Source organism: Gobius niger (genome assembly GCF_951799975.1).
Source record: "Gobius niger genome assembly, chromosome: 10".
Taxonomy (NCBI): Eukaryota; Metazoa; Chordata; class Actinopteri; order Gobiiformes; family Gobiidae; genus Gobius; species Gobius niger.
Genome location: NC_136861.1, coordinates 1,181,457 through 1,194,445, shown reverse-complemented (window position 1 = coordinate 1,194,445; position 12,989 = coordinate 1,181,457). Strand labels below are relative to the sequence as shown.

At 46.1% G+C, this 12,989-nt stretch overlaps 1 protein-coding gene across 1 annotated transcript in view; it reads right to left on the bottom strand.

Annotated features, from left to right (window-relative positions):
- LOC306969739 (uncharacterized protein) overlaps window positions 1-12,989 on the bottom strand; it is a 78,705-nt gene that overhangs the window by 49,503 nt on the left and 16,213 nt on the right. The window contains exons 2-3 of the mRNA XM_079565443.1: window positions 2,857-3,193; window positions 1,103-1,953 (exon numbers count right to left, since the gene is read on the bottom strand). Coding sequence (XP_079421569.1) covers window positions 1,103-1,953; window positions 2,857-3,193 — 1,188 coding nt within the window. The remainder of the gene's footprint in view (window positions 1-1,102; window positions 1,954-2,856; window positions 3,194-12,989) is intronic.

Sequence of the window (12,989 nt, the reverse complement as noted above, 5' to 3'; positions counted from 1 at the left end):
GATGCCACCCATCTCAGTCACTCCACACACTGCGGAGGTTGGCTATGTCTGCAGCCTGGGGCAGACTGACAGAGGCACGACGGCACATCTGCACCAACGGTCCCTCTGATTACCATTCATTCATTCATTCATTCATTCACTCATGCACACAAAACATGTACAATAGGCCAGGATGAATGATATTAGTGGTAGGGGAAACCCAGACGAAAGCTATGCAGACATGAGGAGAACATGAAAGGCCCTGTCCAGGTGGGAATGGAACCCGGGACCTTCTTGCTGTGAAGTGCTAGCCGCTGTGCCACAGTGTGTTGCTTAGATGAAGCTGAGGAGGGCCTGTGATGGTGTGAGAGAGTGGTTGGTGGTGAACAGATGTCTGCCCCAGGGCTGTTGTGGCTACAGATGTGGCTTACCACCACTAAGAATGGAGTGAGTGAAACTTCCCTTCCCGCTCTGTGTGAAGCACTTTGGGCGACTTGTTTTCATGTGAAAAGCACTAAACAAAAAAGATTCCCCTCCCGTCGTTCTTTTCATCAGATTTGGACTAACAAGGTTCAAATGAGGCACAGGGCTTTTAAAGGAACGGGCCACCATTGTTCCATACTGAGATATGTTCTTGCCTGAGCGTAGATGAGTTGATGCGTACCTGTCTGGTCTTTGTGCGTGCCCTCAGTCACGCAAACAGACCAAAGATGTTGCTAGCATTTGGTCTCTCCCAATGTATTCCTATAGCTCCAAACGGGGTGAAGTTGGAAGTGACCACACTCTTCCACGAGCACAAAGAGCAGACAGGTACAGATCAACTCGTCTAAGCTCAGGTAAGAACTTTCACACTGATCTGGGGTCAGACTTATCCTCCGTATTCACGTAGGTGTAATATCTGCTGTCAGAAGGAGAGACTGTCCCTGGATCAGTTTGACAGTTCCTTGGCTGCAGCCGTGGCATGTGATTGGTCAGCAAGACGTAGCCCCGCCTGACCCCGTGTGTGTTCTCCAAAGTAAATCCAGCCATGTTACTGCAGCGAGCTCATCCAAGCGTGAGTGTGTGCAGAATGGTCCAGTCCTTGTCATGTTTGATGAAGACGACTGTAGAAGGCGTGTCCTACCTTTGCGATGCCCCGCGGCTCCGAGCGGAGGGGCCGTCCCGTTGGTGCTGGTGTGATGGAGCGCAGGCTGGGAGAACGACGCGATCCTCTGGAGAATGGACCCCACGCTGTCCCCGAGCTCCTCCTCCACGCCCCCTGCCCAAGATCCCTGCAGCTGTCCCACCAGCGGCCCCGAGAGGACTTCCAGGCGGGGCGTCTGAGCGGGCGACAGGGGCACAGGGCAGGGGCTGACCCGGGGGACGCGCTGGGGGCCCGGCGGGGTGTCCGAGCTGTCCAGGCTGCTCAGGGACGCGGAGGAGCTGGGAGAGCGTGGGGGGGCCGGTGCTCTTGGCGAGGGGTCCTCGAAGGGTGCGGTCACTATGTTATCCAGGTCCAGGGGGAACTTGTGGAGCTGGGGCGGCTTCCGCTGGCCGGTCACAGCGGCTGGTTTAGGGCTGTGGTTGTGGAAGGCGCGATGGTCTTCTCCAAAAGAACTGGCATTTTGGAGTCGACCGTTCCAGTTAGCGTTAGCTATAACATTAGCATTAGCAAACTTGAATCCAGGAGAGTGGCTTCCCCCACCGCCGCTCCTCCCCACAGCGCCCCCTCTGTCCCCGTTGGGGCTGTGGGGGTCCTGAAGGGGTCTGGAGCTGAAGTCCCGCGGCTCTGACACGGGAGAAAACTTCCGCTGGTTGAAGTTGGCGTCGAGACTCTGCTGGAGAGACGGCGGGTTCTCGTCGGGGCTGCGCGGGCTGGGGTGGGACAGCAGCCTGGGGCCACCCGCAGAATACTCCAGGCTGGACGTGGAGCTGTACAGGCTGTCGTTGTCGCTTCCCGCCCCGAACATGGTAGAGAAGCCGTTGGGACTGAATCTGTGGTTTGGAAACAAGTGGAACATATGAGAAGATTCATTAAAGGAAGATAATATCCAGGAAGCAAGGGTTTGAACTGTCCCTAAGCTACTGAGGCAACCAGGACGAGCGCTCGCTGACCAAGGAGCGCCCATCTCCAGATGTTGGGCTAGGTTCATGCAAAGAGTATCTAGGTGGAGGTTTACGCCTATGGTGCGTGTTTTGGGTTGATGTATGAAACCAGAGAACATGGAGGAAACCCACCCTGACCAGTCGGACCCTGGACAGTGTCAGAGGAACTGGACAGTGTCAGTGACAGGGGTGGTTAGGTGAAGGCAGGGGTGGTTAGGTGAAGGCAGGGGTGGTTAGGTGAAGGCAGGGGTGGTTAGGTGAAGGCAGGGGTGGTTAGGTGAAGGCAGGAGTGGTTAGGTGAAGGCAGGGGTGGTTAGGTGAAGGCAGGAGTGGTTAGGTGAAGGCAGGAGTGGTTAGGTGAAGGCAGGGGTGGTTGGGTGAAGGCAGGGGTGGTTAGATAAAGGCAGGAGTGGTTGGTTGTAGTGATGGGTCGGTTGCGCACTAGTCGGTACAAAGAGCTGGCTTTTTTAAGTGAACAATGAGAGCCGAGTCTCACCCATGAGCCCTTTTTAATTTTTTTTCAGAAAGAGAGAAAGACAGAGAGAGAAAGAACAAGAGAGAGAAAGAACGAGAGATAGATACAAAGACAGAGAGAAAAAGAATGAGAGAGGAAGAGAGAGAGAGAGAAAGAGAGAAAGGAAGAGAGAGACAAACTTAAAGGAGTTGTTCATGTCCTGAACAGATCAGCAACACTCCCCCAGTTGTTTTTCCTATGTCCCATGTTCTGCCACCTCTACACATGAGTGTCCACCTGTGTTGTAGCGTTTCTAAACTGGATCATGTGATCTGTACCGGCTCTGGAAGGAGGCGGCCCGGGTCACACAGGAGCTGCCGTTGTTCTGGTGGGCCCTGCTGCTGCTGCTGCTGCTGCTGCTGGTGGCGCTGCTCCCCTTGTTGAAGGACAGGCTGGTGACCACGGCGCGGGGCCGGTCTGTGGGCGGGCTCAGGTGCGAGGGCGGGTAGGCGGAGGAGGTGCTGTAGGAGCGGGTGGAGGACGGGTGGACCGCCGGTTTGGAGCGGTTCAGGTAGAAGTGGGGCGAGGCCGGGGGCCGCGGGGAGCGCGTCGGGGAGGGCGAGGAGAAGGCGGGGATGTCCTCTTCATCGTCAATGTCGAAGGACCTCTTCAGAGCTGCGGCACAGAGGAGGAACGTCAACACATGCAGGGATCACACCAAAGCATGACCAATGACCATGGCACCAAACACCAGCTGATTTCACCAACACCTGGACCATGGCCTTAAAGGAACAGGCCACCGTTTTTACATCCTGAGATATGTTCTTACCTGAGCTTAGACCAGATCATTTGTGTTTGGTGAACCTTCGCCACAATCAACTTTTATAACCAACACAAATCCCATAATATAAAAACCCAAAGGAGCGGCCAGGACAGAGCGGTGAGTCAATCAAAACACATGTTAGCTTATGTGCAAGCGTGTGTGTTAGCGTGTGTGTTAGCGTGTGTGTGTGTGTGTTAGCATGTGTGTTAACTTGTGTGTGTGTTAGCGTGTGTGTTAGCGTGTTAGCGTGTGTGTTAACTTGTGTGTTAGCTTGTGTGTGTGTTAGCGTGTGTGTTAGCGTGTTAGCGTGTGTGTGTGTGTGTGTGTGTGTGTTAGCGTGTTAGCGTGTGTGTGTGTTGGCGTGTGTGTGTGTTAGCGTGTGTGTTAGCGTGTGTGTGTTAGCATGTGTGTTAGCTTGTGTGTTAGCTTGTGTGTTAGCGTGTGTGTTAGGTTGTGTGTTAGCTTGTGTGTTAGCGTGTGTGTTAGCTTGTGTGTTAGCTTGTGTGTTAGCCATTTATGAAGCTGTGTTGCAGATGTCGACTCCTTATTGTGAAGTAACTTCACTTATTGCTGTGATATTACATTTATTTTACTGCTAATGTTGCATGGGCGGATTAGCTCTGGGAGAGGGGGCGGAGCTAACTGAATCAAAGCGTCTTGTCTTCCAGGTTTGCAAAATACCACCATAAAATACTTATATTTATCACAAAAAATAGTTCTCCATAATGGTAGAGGTACAATATATCATATAAATGCCTATAGTTTACTTTGGTATTGATTAAATAGCAGGATCCAGATCCTTTAAAACATATTCCTTTGTTTTTTTTCTTCATTTGGCCAGGACGAGCAGAGAAGGCCCTGCTGACCCTGAACGTCCCACCACTGCCTGAAGGGAAATGTGTGGTCTGCATTTGACCCATCCTTAAATGCTGTCATGAGCAGGGTCAGGGCCCCGGGTACAATAATGGTATAGACTCAGAGCAACAGCAGCAGAAGAACAAACGATTACTCAAAACTGTGTGAATGAATCGTCCACAGAAGAACATTATAACATGGTTGATTTGGAATGATAAAAACTGGTATCGCTTCACTATCAGACACTGAAATCGAGACCCAGTCCAGTATGTTTTCCTGCCATGATCTGATTGAATATCTGAATGATATCTGATGAAAATGTTTCCTCATCTTTATGCATTGGTCATTTCAGTCTCATGTGAAAACACATTGAAGAAACCGTGTTTAAGCATTGGCAGGTGAAGTGTTGTTTCTACAGCAGAATGTGCTTCTGAGAAAAAGAGGCAGTAAGAAAATAGAGTGCGGTGTGAAGACAAACAGGAACAGTGTCTGATCAACCAAGGAAACAAAAGAAAAGAAGAAGTCATGTAAATATAACGTGGGTAACGAGAGGGTGGGGGGTCCTGTGGAATGTGCCAGTGTTTGTGTGTGGGGGGGTGAGCGCGTCTCTGATGTTAAGCTCTTTGAGGCCCACGAGGTCAGATAAATAAAAACACTACTCATGTCAGCCCCTCTGGGTCAGAGGTCCACTGTACTTTCCCGTCAGGGGGGGGGGCTGCTCCTGGTTCTGATGCTGGTCAACAGAAGACTGTGTGCGAGGAGAGGAGTGAGGATGTGACACACACACACACACACACACACGCACACACACGCACGCACACACACACACACAATGTTTGACAATGAAGTATTTTCCTCAACCTACATGTTCCAGCCATGTCCTCATTCAGACCATTTCAAACCAAATGAAAGTCTCAAAGAGCCGCAATAGTTTTAACATCAAACGACCCAACAGACTGATAAATATTATTGTTGATCTGTTTAGAAATATATGCAAGTAAATTTACAATATTTATTCAAATGATGAATTATGTTTTGTTATTTTTAAGTAATAAATACTTCCAGCATTCTGTTGCATTTTAGATGTAATATTTGTAGCTGCTTTGATACTGCAATCTATCAAAGTCATTCAGATATTCTAACACTGTAAATGGGGCACCAGGTGTTGTGCCTCCCCCAACCCCCGACTTTCTCCGCTCCGCCCCTGCTCCGCCCCTGCTCCGCCCCTGCTCCGCCCCTGCTCCGCCCCTGCTCCATAGATCACACTACAAGAAGCAAACTCCTTTACCAGGACCTGAAGACATGAGCCACTACGATGAGGCTGAAGGGCCGCATGCATTAGCACCTTCACTTCCCATCCTGGTGGCTCCTATGATGCTACAGGACCAGTTTCATTTCAGGTTTTTTAGGGTTTCTGGTAGGTTGTATGGAATGCATATGTAACCATAGATACGGTTCAAGTGAAAACTTAAAAAAAACACTTTTGATCCTGGAGCGACCTACAGGCCATGGGGATGGTAAGTGAAGGCGCTAACAACCCAAACATCCTCTGGGTCACTGAAAGGTCAAATATGTCTTAAAGGGATATTTCAGGATTTTTGACATAGGGCCTCATTTCCTTAGTTATCCAGAGTGTTGCTGATTTCTGGAGATATTTTTTGCAGTTCTTATGTTTGAAGAGTTACGTGGCGCTAAGCTAGTGCAAGGCTAGCATATTTCTGCTAGCCTGCCTTAAAAACAGTGTGACCCGCTCCACAGAGCACCTGAGGCAAATCACTTATAACACCAGACTAACCATATAAATGTCTGTGTCCATAGAGTCATTTTAACCATTTTGCATTTAAAAGACCTTATATCTGAGCAGCATCAGCTTCGTGGTTGTATAAGCTACACAGCGGCGGAGTGATCTGCGAGAAAATAGTCCCTCAAAATGCGGTAATTCATGTGATGCAGGTCAGTTATATTCCAAACATGACTCTATGGACACAGACATGTATATGGTTAGTCTGGTGTTATAAGTGATTTGCCTCAGGTGCTCTGTGGAGCGGGTCACACTGTTTTTAATGCAGGCTAGCTGATACCATAGACATGCACTAGCCTTGCACTAGCCTAGAAACTCTTCAAATATAAGAACTGCATGAATTGCAGAAAAATTGTTGCATCACTGGGAAGAAAACACACTTATTCCTTAAAGGTATAGCAGAGGATGTTGTATTTCCGGGTGGATCATCAAGACGATTGGTCCTCCTAATTGTCAATCATTCTGGTGATTTGCCTACGTAAGGCCGTCGTGCGCGCTCGTCCCTTGTTTATTTCTGCGCATGTGCACTTTCAGGCCTATGTGAGTTACGCTGTTAGCCGTTCATTGCTGCTGCAGAAGCACCGAGTCGTTTGAAAATGGCAGAGGGGCAAGAGAAAAAGTGTCTTCGAAGTGTATGAGAAGAAGAGAAAGGCTTCAGAAGAGAAACAAGACCAGAGTGTTTTTGGGAGATTCTTCCTCCTCGGAGGCAGGTAGAGCGTTGCGCATAAGCATTTTTTTTTTTTAAAGTGGAGAGGGCGGTTCTTTCCTAAAATTCGGGAAAATCCTCCTGTATACCTTTAATCTAAATAAGTCACATTTAGAAAAGGATGCAGTGCTTTAATGCAGTGGTTTGGGCTCAGTTTGGCAGCTTAGATCTTGTTTTGTCCTAGAATCGCCACATACTGCTGCTTGTTACAGATTTGATCGTTTTCATCACTTCGACAAAAATTCTGCCAAACTGCATTGGTTTATGAAATGAATGCTGAGCTCTCTCTGTGCCGGGACGGGGGAGGACATGTCTGTGTGAGAAGACAGTCCCTGGAACAAAGCCTGCATTGAGCTGGAGCGGCCGCAGGACAGCACTGAGGCAAATGTTACCGGTGCGGGCGGCAACATGACACTGTGTGGCTTTGTGCCCAAGCGAGCTGTGCGTGGGACTGAGGAAGCTCCACTGAGAGCGGGGGGTAGGTGGTCCAATAATGTCCCCAGAGATGTGGACGTGAAGAAACGGTTTGGGACAGGGCAGGGAAGTACACTCAGTATGACTGTAGTTCACCTTTGGCCCTCTTCCACTGGCGTTTCCTGCCCAGTGCCAGGTCTCGACCCTGGGCCAAAGCGTGCTCACCGTCAGCTTGTAAGAATTTGGTGATATTTATTTCTTTATTTGAGCATACACTTTGCTCAAAAGGAGTAGGCTGAAGCAAAAGCTTATGAGCGCCTCCCCCCAACTCAAAATGATAAAACTTTTCATTTCTCACAGTAATGTAAACACAATGTAAACAAAACAACAACAAGAACAGCTTTTTGACACAAACCAAACTCACAACCACTGTTTGAACTGTTCACATAATAACAGAACCAAACACTATTACAAGAACGGTCTTGTTTCCTGCAAGATCCCTACAAAGCAAGTAACAAAGCGACCATTCATATATTTCTTTCAGGTTCCAATGCCAAATATCAGCCAGACTCACTAGTTTTCATGACATAAGGGGACATTAAAACACGTATTATAGTCCGTGTTCTTGTTGCTCCAGTTGTCATTACCAGGCTCAAACACAATGTAAATCTATGTGCATTTTTATTGCATTATTCTTATTTATATATGTTTTATTATGTACAGTGTATGATGTAACCTCTACATCGAGTGGTGCGTTAAAAAGCCGGGTGTAGAGCGGGCCAGTTGAAGAGGGCAGTAGCTCCACATCAACAACCCCCCCCCAGGTTGATGTTTGGACATTGTTTCATTTCCATCTCCAAATTATTCCACAATTGCACCTTTAACTGTAGGGCTGAAGCTTTTCAAAGTTGAGCTGTTTCTGAATCCTAAAGTTTAAATCTTCACGTAATAAAACATCATAAAAACCAGTGCGTTCATGGAACCTTCTTTGTATTTGGCCTGGTAGCAGTTTGTATCTTGCTCTGTAAAACATCTGTACAGTTTGTATCTTGCTCTGTATAACATCTGTACAGTTTGTACCTTGCTCTGTATAACATCTGTACAGTTTGTATCTTGCTCTGTATAACATCTGTACAGTTTGTACCTTGCTCTGTATAACATCTGTACAGTTTGTATCTTGCTCTGTATAACATCTGTACAGTTTGTATCTTGCTCTGTATAACATCTGTACAGTTTGTATCTTGCTCTGTATAACATCTGTACAGTTTGTACCTTGCTCTGTATAACATCTGTACAGTTTGTACCTTGCTCTGTATAACATCTGTACAGTTTGTATCTTGCTCTGTATAACATCTGTACAGTTTGTATCTTGCTCTGTATAACATCTGTACAGTTTGTATCTTGCTCTGTATAACATCTGTACAGTTTGTACCTTGCTCTGTATAACATCTGTACAGTTTGTATCTTGCTCTGTATAACATCTGTACAGTTTGTACCTTGCTCTGTATAACATCTGTACAGTTTGTATCTTGCTCTGTATAACATCTGTACAGTTTGTACCTTGCTCTGTATAACATCTGTACAGTTTGTATCTTGCTCTGTATAACATCTGTACAGTTTGTACCTTGCTCTGTATAACATCTGTACAGTTTGTACCTTGCTCTGTATAACATCTGTACAGTTTGTACCTTGCTCTGTATAACATCTGTACAGTTTGTATCTTGCTCTGTAAAACATCTGTACAGTTTGTATCTTGCTCTGTATAACATCTGTACAGTTTGTACCTTGCTCTGTATAACATCTGTACAGTTTGTATCTTGCTCTGTATAACATCTGTACAGTTTGTACCTTGCTCTGTATAACATCTGTACAGTTTGTATCTTGCTCTGTATAACATCTGTACAGTTTGTATCTTGCTCTGTATAACATCTGTACAGTTTGTATCTTGCTCTGTATAACATCTGTACAGTTTGTACCTTGCTCTGTATAACATCTGTACAGTTTGTACCTTGCTCTGTATAACATCTGTACAGTTTGTATCTTGCTCTGTATAACATCTGTACAGTTTGTATCTTGCTCTGTATAACATCTGTACAGTTTGTACCTTGCTCTGTATAACATCTGTACAGTTTGTATCTTGCTCTGTATAACATCTGTACAGTTTGTACCTTGCTCTGTATAACATCTGTACAGTTTGTATCTTGCTCTGTATAACATCTGTACAGTTTGTACCTTGCTCTGTATAACATCTGTACAGTTTGTATCTTGCTCTGTATAACATCTGTACAGTTTGTACCTTGCTCTGTATAACATCTGTACAGTTTGTATCTTGCTCTGTATAACATCTGTACAGTTTGTACCTTGCTCTGTATAACATCTGTACAGTTTGTACCTTGCTCTGTATAACATCTGTACAGTTTGTATCTTGCTCTGTATAACATCTGTACAGTTTGTACCTTGCTCTGTATAACATCTGTACAGTTTGTATCTTGCTCTGTATAACATCTGTACAGTTTGTATCTTGCTCTGTATAACATCTGTACAGTTTGTACCTTGCTCTGTATAACATCTGTACAGTTTGGAACTCAACAATGTCACAAAACATCATGATCCATGATCCTTCATGAAACCCAACTTTATGAATTACTCTGACAGCTCTTTTTTGCAGTAATACTATTGGTTTTACTGTGTTTTTGTAAGTACTAGCCCAAACCACAGTGCCTTATTGGTGTCATTCTCAGAGTATATAATACTCCTTTTTGAATGCATCAATAGTTATCTCTGTTTGTACTCTTCTAAACCAATACAAGTTTTCTTTTTGTACAATACAAATACTGGAAGGTGATCACTAATATCATTTATCATTAGTCTTCTGACTGTATCACTTTCTATTTCATTAGAAAAAATATTATCAATGAAAGTGGCACTGTGAGATGTGATTCTACTCGGTTTGGTAATTAGGGGAACCAGACCTATACTCTATACTATACTATACTATACTATACTATACTATACTATACTATACTATACTATACTATACTGCACTGCACTGCACTGCACTGCACTGCACTGCACTGCACTGCACTGCACTGCACTGCACTACACTACACTACACTACACTACACTACACTACACTACACTACACTACACTACACTACACTATACTATACTATACTACACTATAAAGTGTTGATAAATTCGTCTTTTTATGGTTATTTGGGTTTAACAGATCGATGTTAAAATAACCCCCACAAACATGACTTTATGATTGGAGTTAGAAAAGTGCTCCTCCATCCAATTAGAAACAACCTCTATATTAGACCCAGGTGTTCTATAAATACAACTTACAATGATATTTTTCTTTTTTTCCCTTGCAATTTGGACAGTCAGGCATTCAAAGACATCATCAACCACCATAGTGTTATTTTCAATCACTGTGTACTTATGATTTGAGTCTATAAACATAGCTACGCCCCCACCATGCTTATTTATTCTGTTCAGGCTTGTAAACTCATAACCTTCAATAGAAAACTCCATTTCCCTGTCGTCATGAATCCATGTTTCTGTTTTTCTGTTTCAGGTTTTGAAAACTGATTTAAGTAGCTCTTGATGTGGTCAAAGTTCGCATAAAGGCTTCGACTATTAAAGTGGATTACAGAAAAGGCCTTCACGTTCCTACATTTTCCATTGTAAACATCCTCTGCGTAATACTGACAGTCATTGATAGATCTCATGTAAAAGTTATTTTCACCTCAATCTTCTGTGAATTATATTGTGGAAATTGTAATCCAGGTTTGTTTCAGTAAATCTCCTTAGTGAGAGCTCCAGATCGGGGCTTCCTAAGATAGATGTGTTAAGTGCCATGTGCAATGGTGTGATTCAACGTACCAGACTCGTTATTCAGATGTTTATACTGGGTTTGGTGTGCTGGTGCGCGGATGAACTATTAGTTTGTCATAGCGCAAGAAGGCAATATCTCCCCTTTCTCGTGCCGCTTCAACTCCGGCATCCATTCTCTTCGCTTCCTTTTGACATGGTCCGTGTAGTCTTCATTTATTTTAGATCCCTTTAGACGTTTTGCCCTCTGCAGAATAGCTTCACGGTCCTTCCAGCGCAGTAGCCTGGCGATGATGGCTCTGGGCCGGACCCCCCCGCCGTCTGGTTTCCCCACGCGGTGCGCCCTTCCCACCTCCACCGTGTGCTGCAGCTGGAGCTTCACTTTGAGCAGTTGTTTCACTTTCTCCTCCACGTCGGCCCAGGTCTCCCCCGGCGATTCGATCACTCCCTCGAAGACCAAGTTGTTTCTCCTGCTCTGCCCCTCCAGGTACTCCATTATATCCGTCATAGTAAGCAAACTATCACAAACCTTGTATACATCGGCTTGTAATATGCTACTGCGTTCTGTGAGTTTTGTGCTCTCCTCCTGAAGATTGTCCACCTCACCTTCCGTAAACTGCAGGCTCGTTTTGAGCTCCTGAACGTCCCTTGTTATAGCAGGTCCATACGCGAGTGTGTAGACTCCACCATGATCTGTATGAATCCCTTAAAGTTCTCTTGTTGTTGATGGAGAAGCTCCTTGAACAAATCCTTTTGTTGTTCCATTAATTCACCAACTCGACTAAGGCTCACGTAATCCTCCTCCGCTGCCAAATCCAGCTGCTGCTTCGCCTCTGTTTTTGGCAGTTTGGGCATTTTGCTCTCGTCTCCCAACCGGACTCAGTATAAACGAGTTGAAATGAATGTTCGATCCCAATTTGCGTAGTTCTAAATAAAAGAAGTAGACGATTCACCGTGCTACAAACGTCCTGGTACCACGCACTACAGGAAGCTTCGTTGTGGTTCAGGTGGTGATCAAGAAACCACAGAAATGATTGAAATACCATGAGAAGGACAAAGCAGACCTCCCCATGTGTTAGCATTGTGCCTGACTTTCCTGTTCATTGGTTTGGGGAGAGAACGTTGAAGGATTTCTGGTTTCTACATAAGCTTGAGCCACATTCTAAATGCTTTTTGGGGGCTCTGGACATGTAAATAAAGTCAAGTACACGCTCATGATAAGTTTGAGTTGTTTTAGAGGAGGGTCAAGGGGTCAAGGATGGCACGGCGGGCAGGAGTGTTGGTGGGCTGGAGGGGCTTGTGTGGACCTGCCCCTGAGATAAGCTCTGAGTTAGTGAGGTGGTCCATGTTATAGAAGCTCGAGGCAAACACTAACCTTCACCTTCAAAACTGACTTCAGAAGGCCATAAATCCCCCCTCGTCCACCTACTTCTGAGCCGCTCTCTGTCTGACCCGTCACCCAGGACCTGTTTGCCCAGGGAGACCCTCCCAGGGAAACAAGGCCCTGACACCAGAGCTCCAGCTTCATACAGGTGCTCAAACCCCCCCACCATGTTAAGGTGGCGACCTGGCAACAAGTGGAAGAAGATGGATGGACATCACAATCAGAGGGATGAGTCCTCTCCTCTTCCTCCTCTGCTCCGCCTGACTCTCTCCTCTCCTCCTCCTCCTCCTCTGCTTCATCTGTTCCTCTTCCTTCTCTCAAACAAACAAACTCCGTCCTCTTGCTGCCTCCAAACCCACAGGGCAGAGCGGTCTCGGAAGTTCCAACAGCCCACATGGGTCCGTAGATGAAAGTTTCTTCCACAGTAATGAAACACTTGGACTGGTTCTTTGATTCCCGGTGAAAGCCCCCCTGTCATCTGCTGTTCCCCTCACTGTAAAAGCCCATTCACGCCGTGTGGATGGCCTGATAAGTGCGCCTTGTGGCCGGTGATGCTTTGATTAGCCGGAGCGTAAACAGCGCGGGGTCCCGCCTGAGCTTGTCCCGTCCCCGGCCCCATCCTCCCCGACATTCCGCACAGGTAGAGCCTTT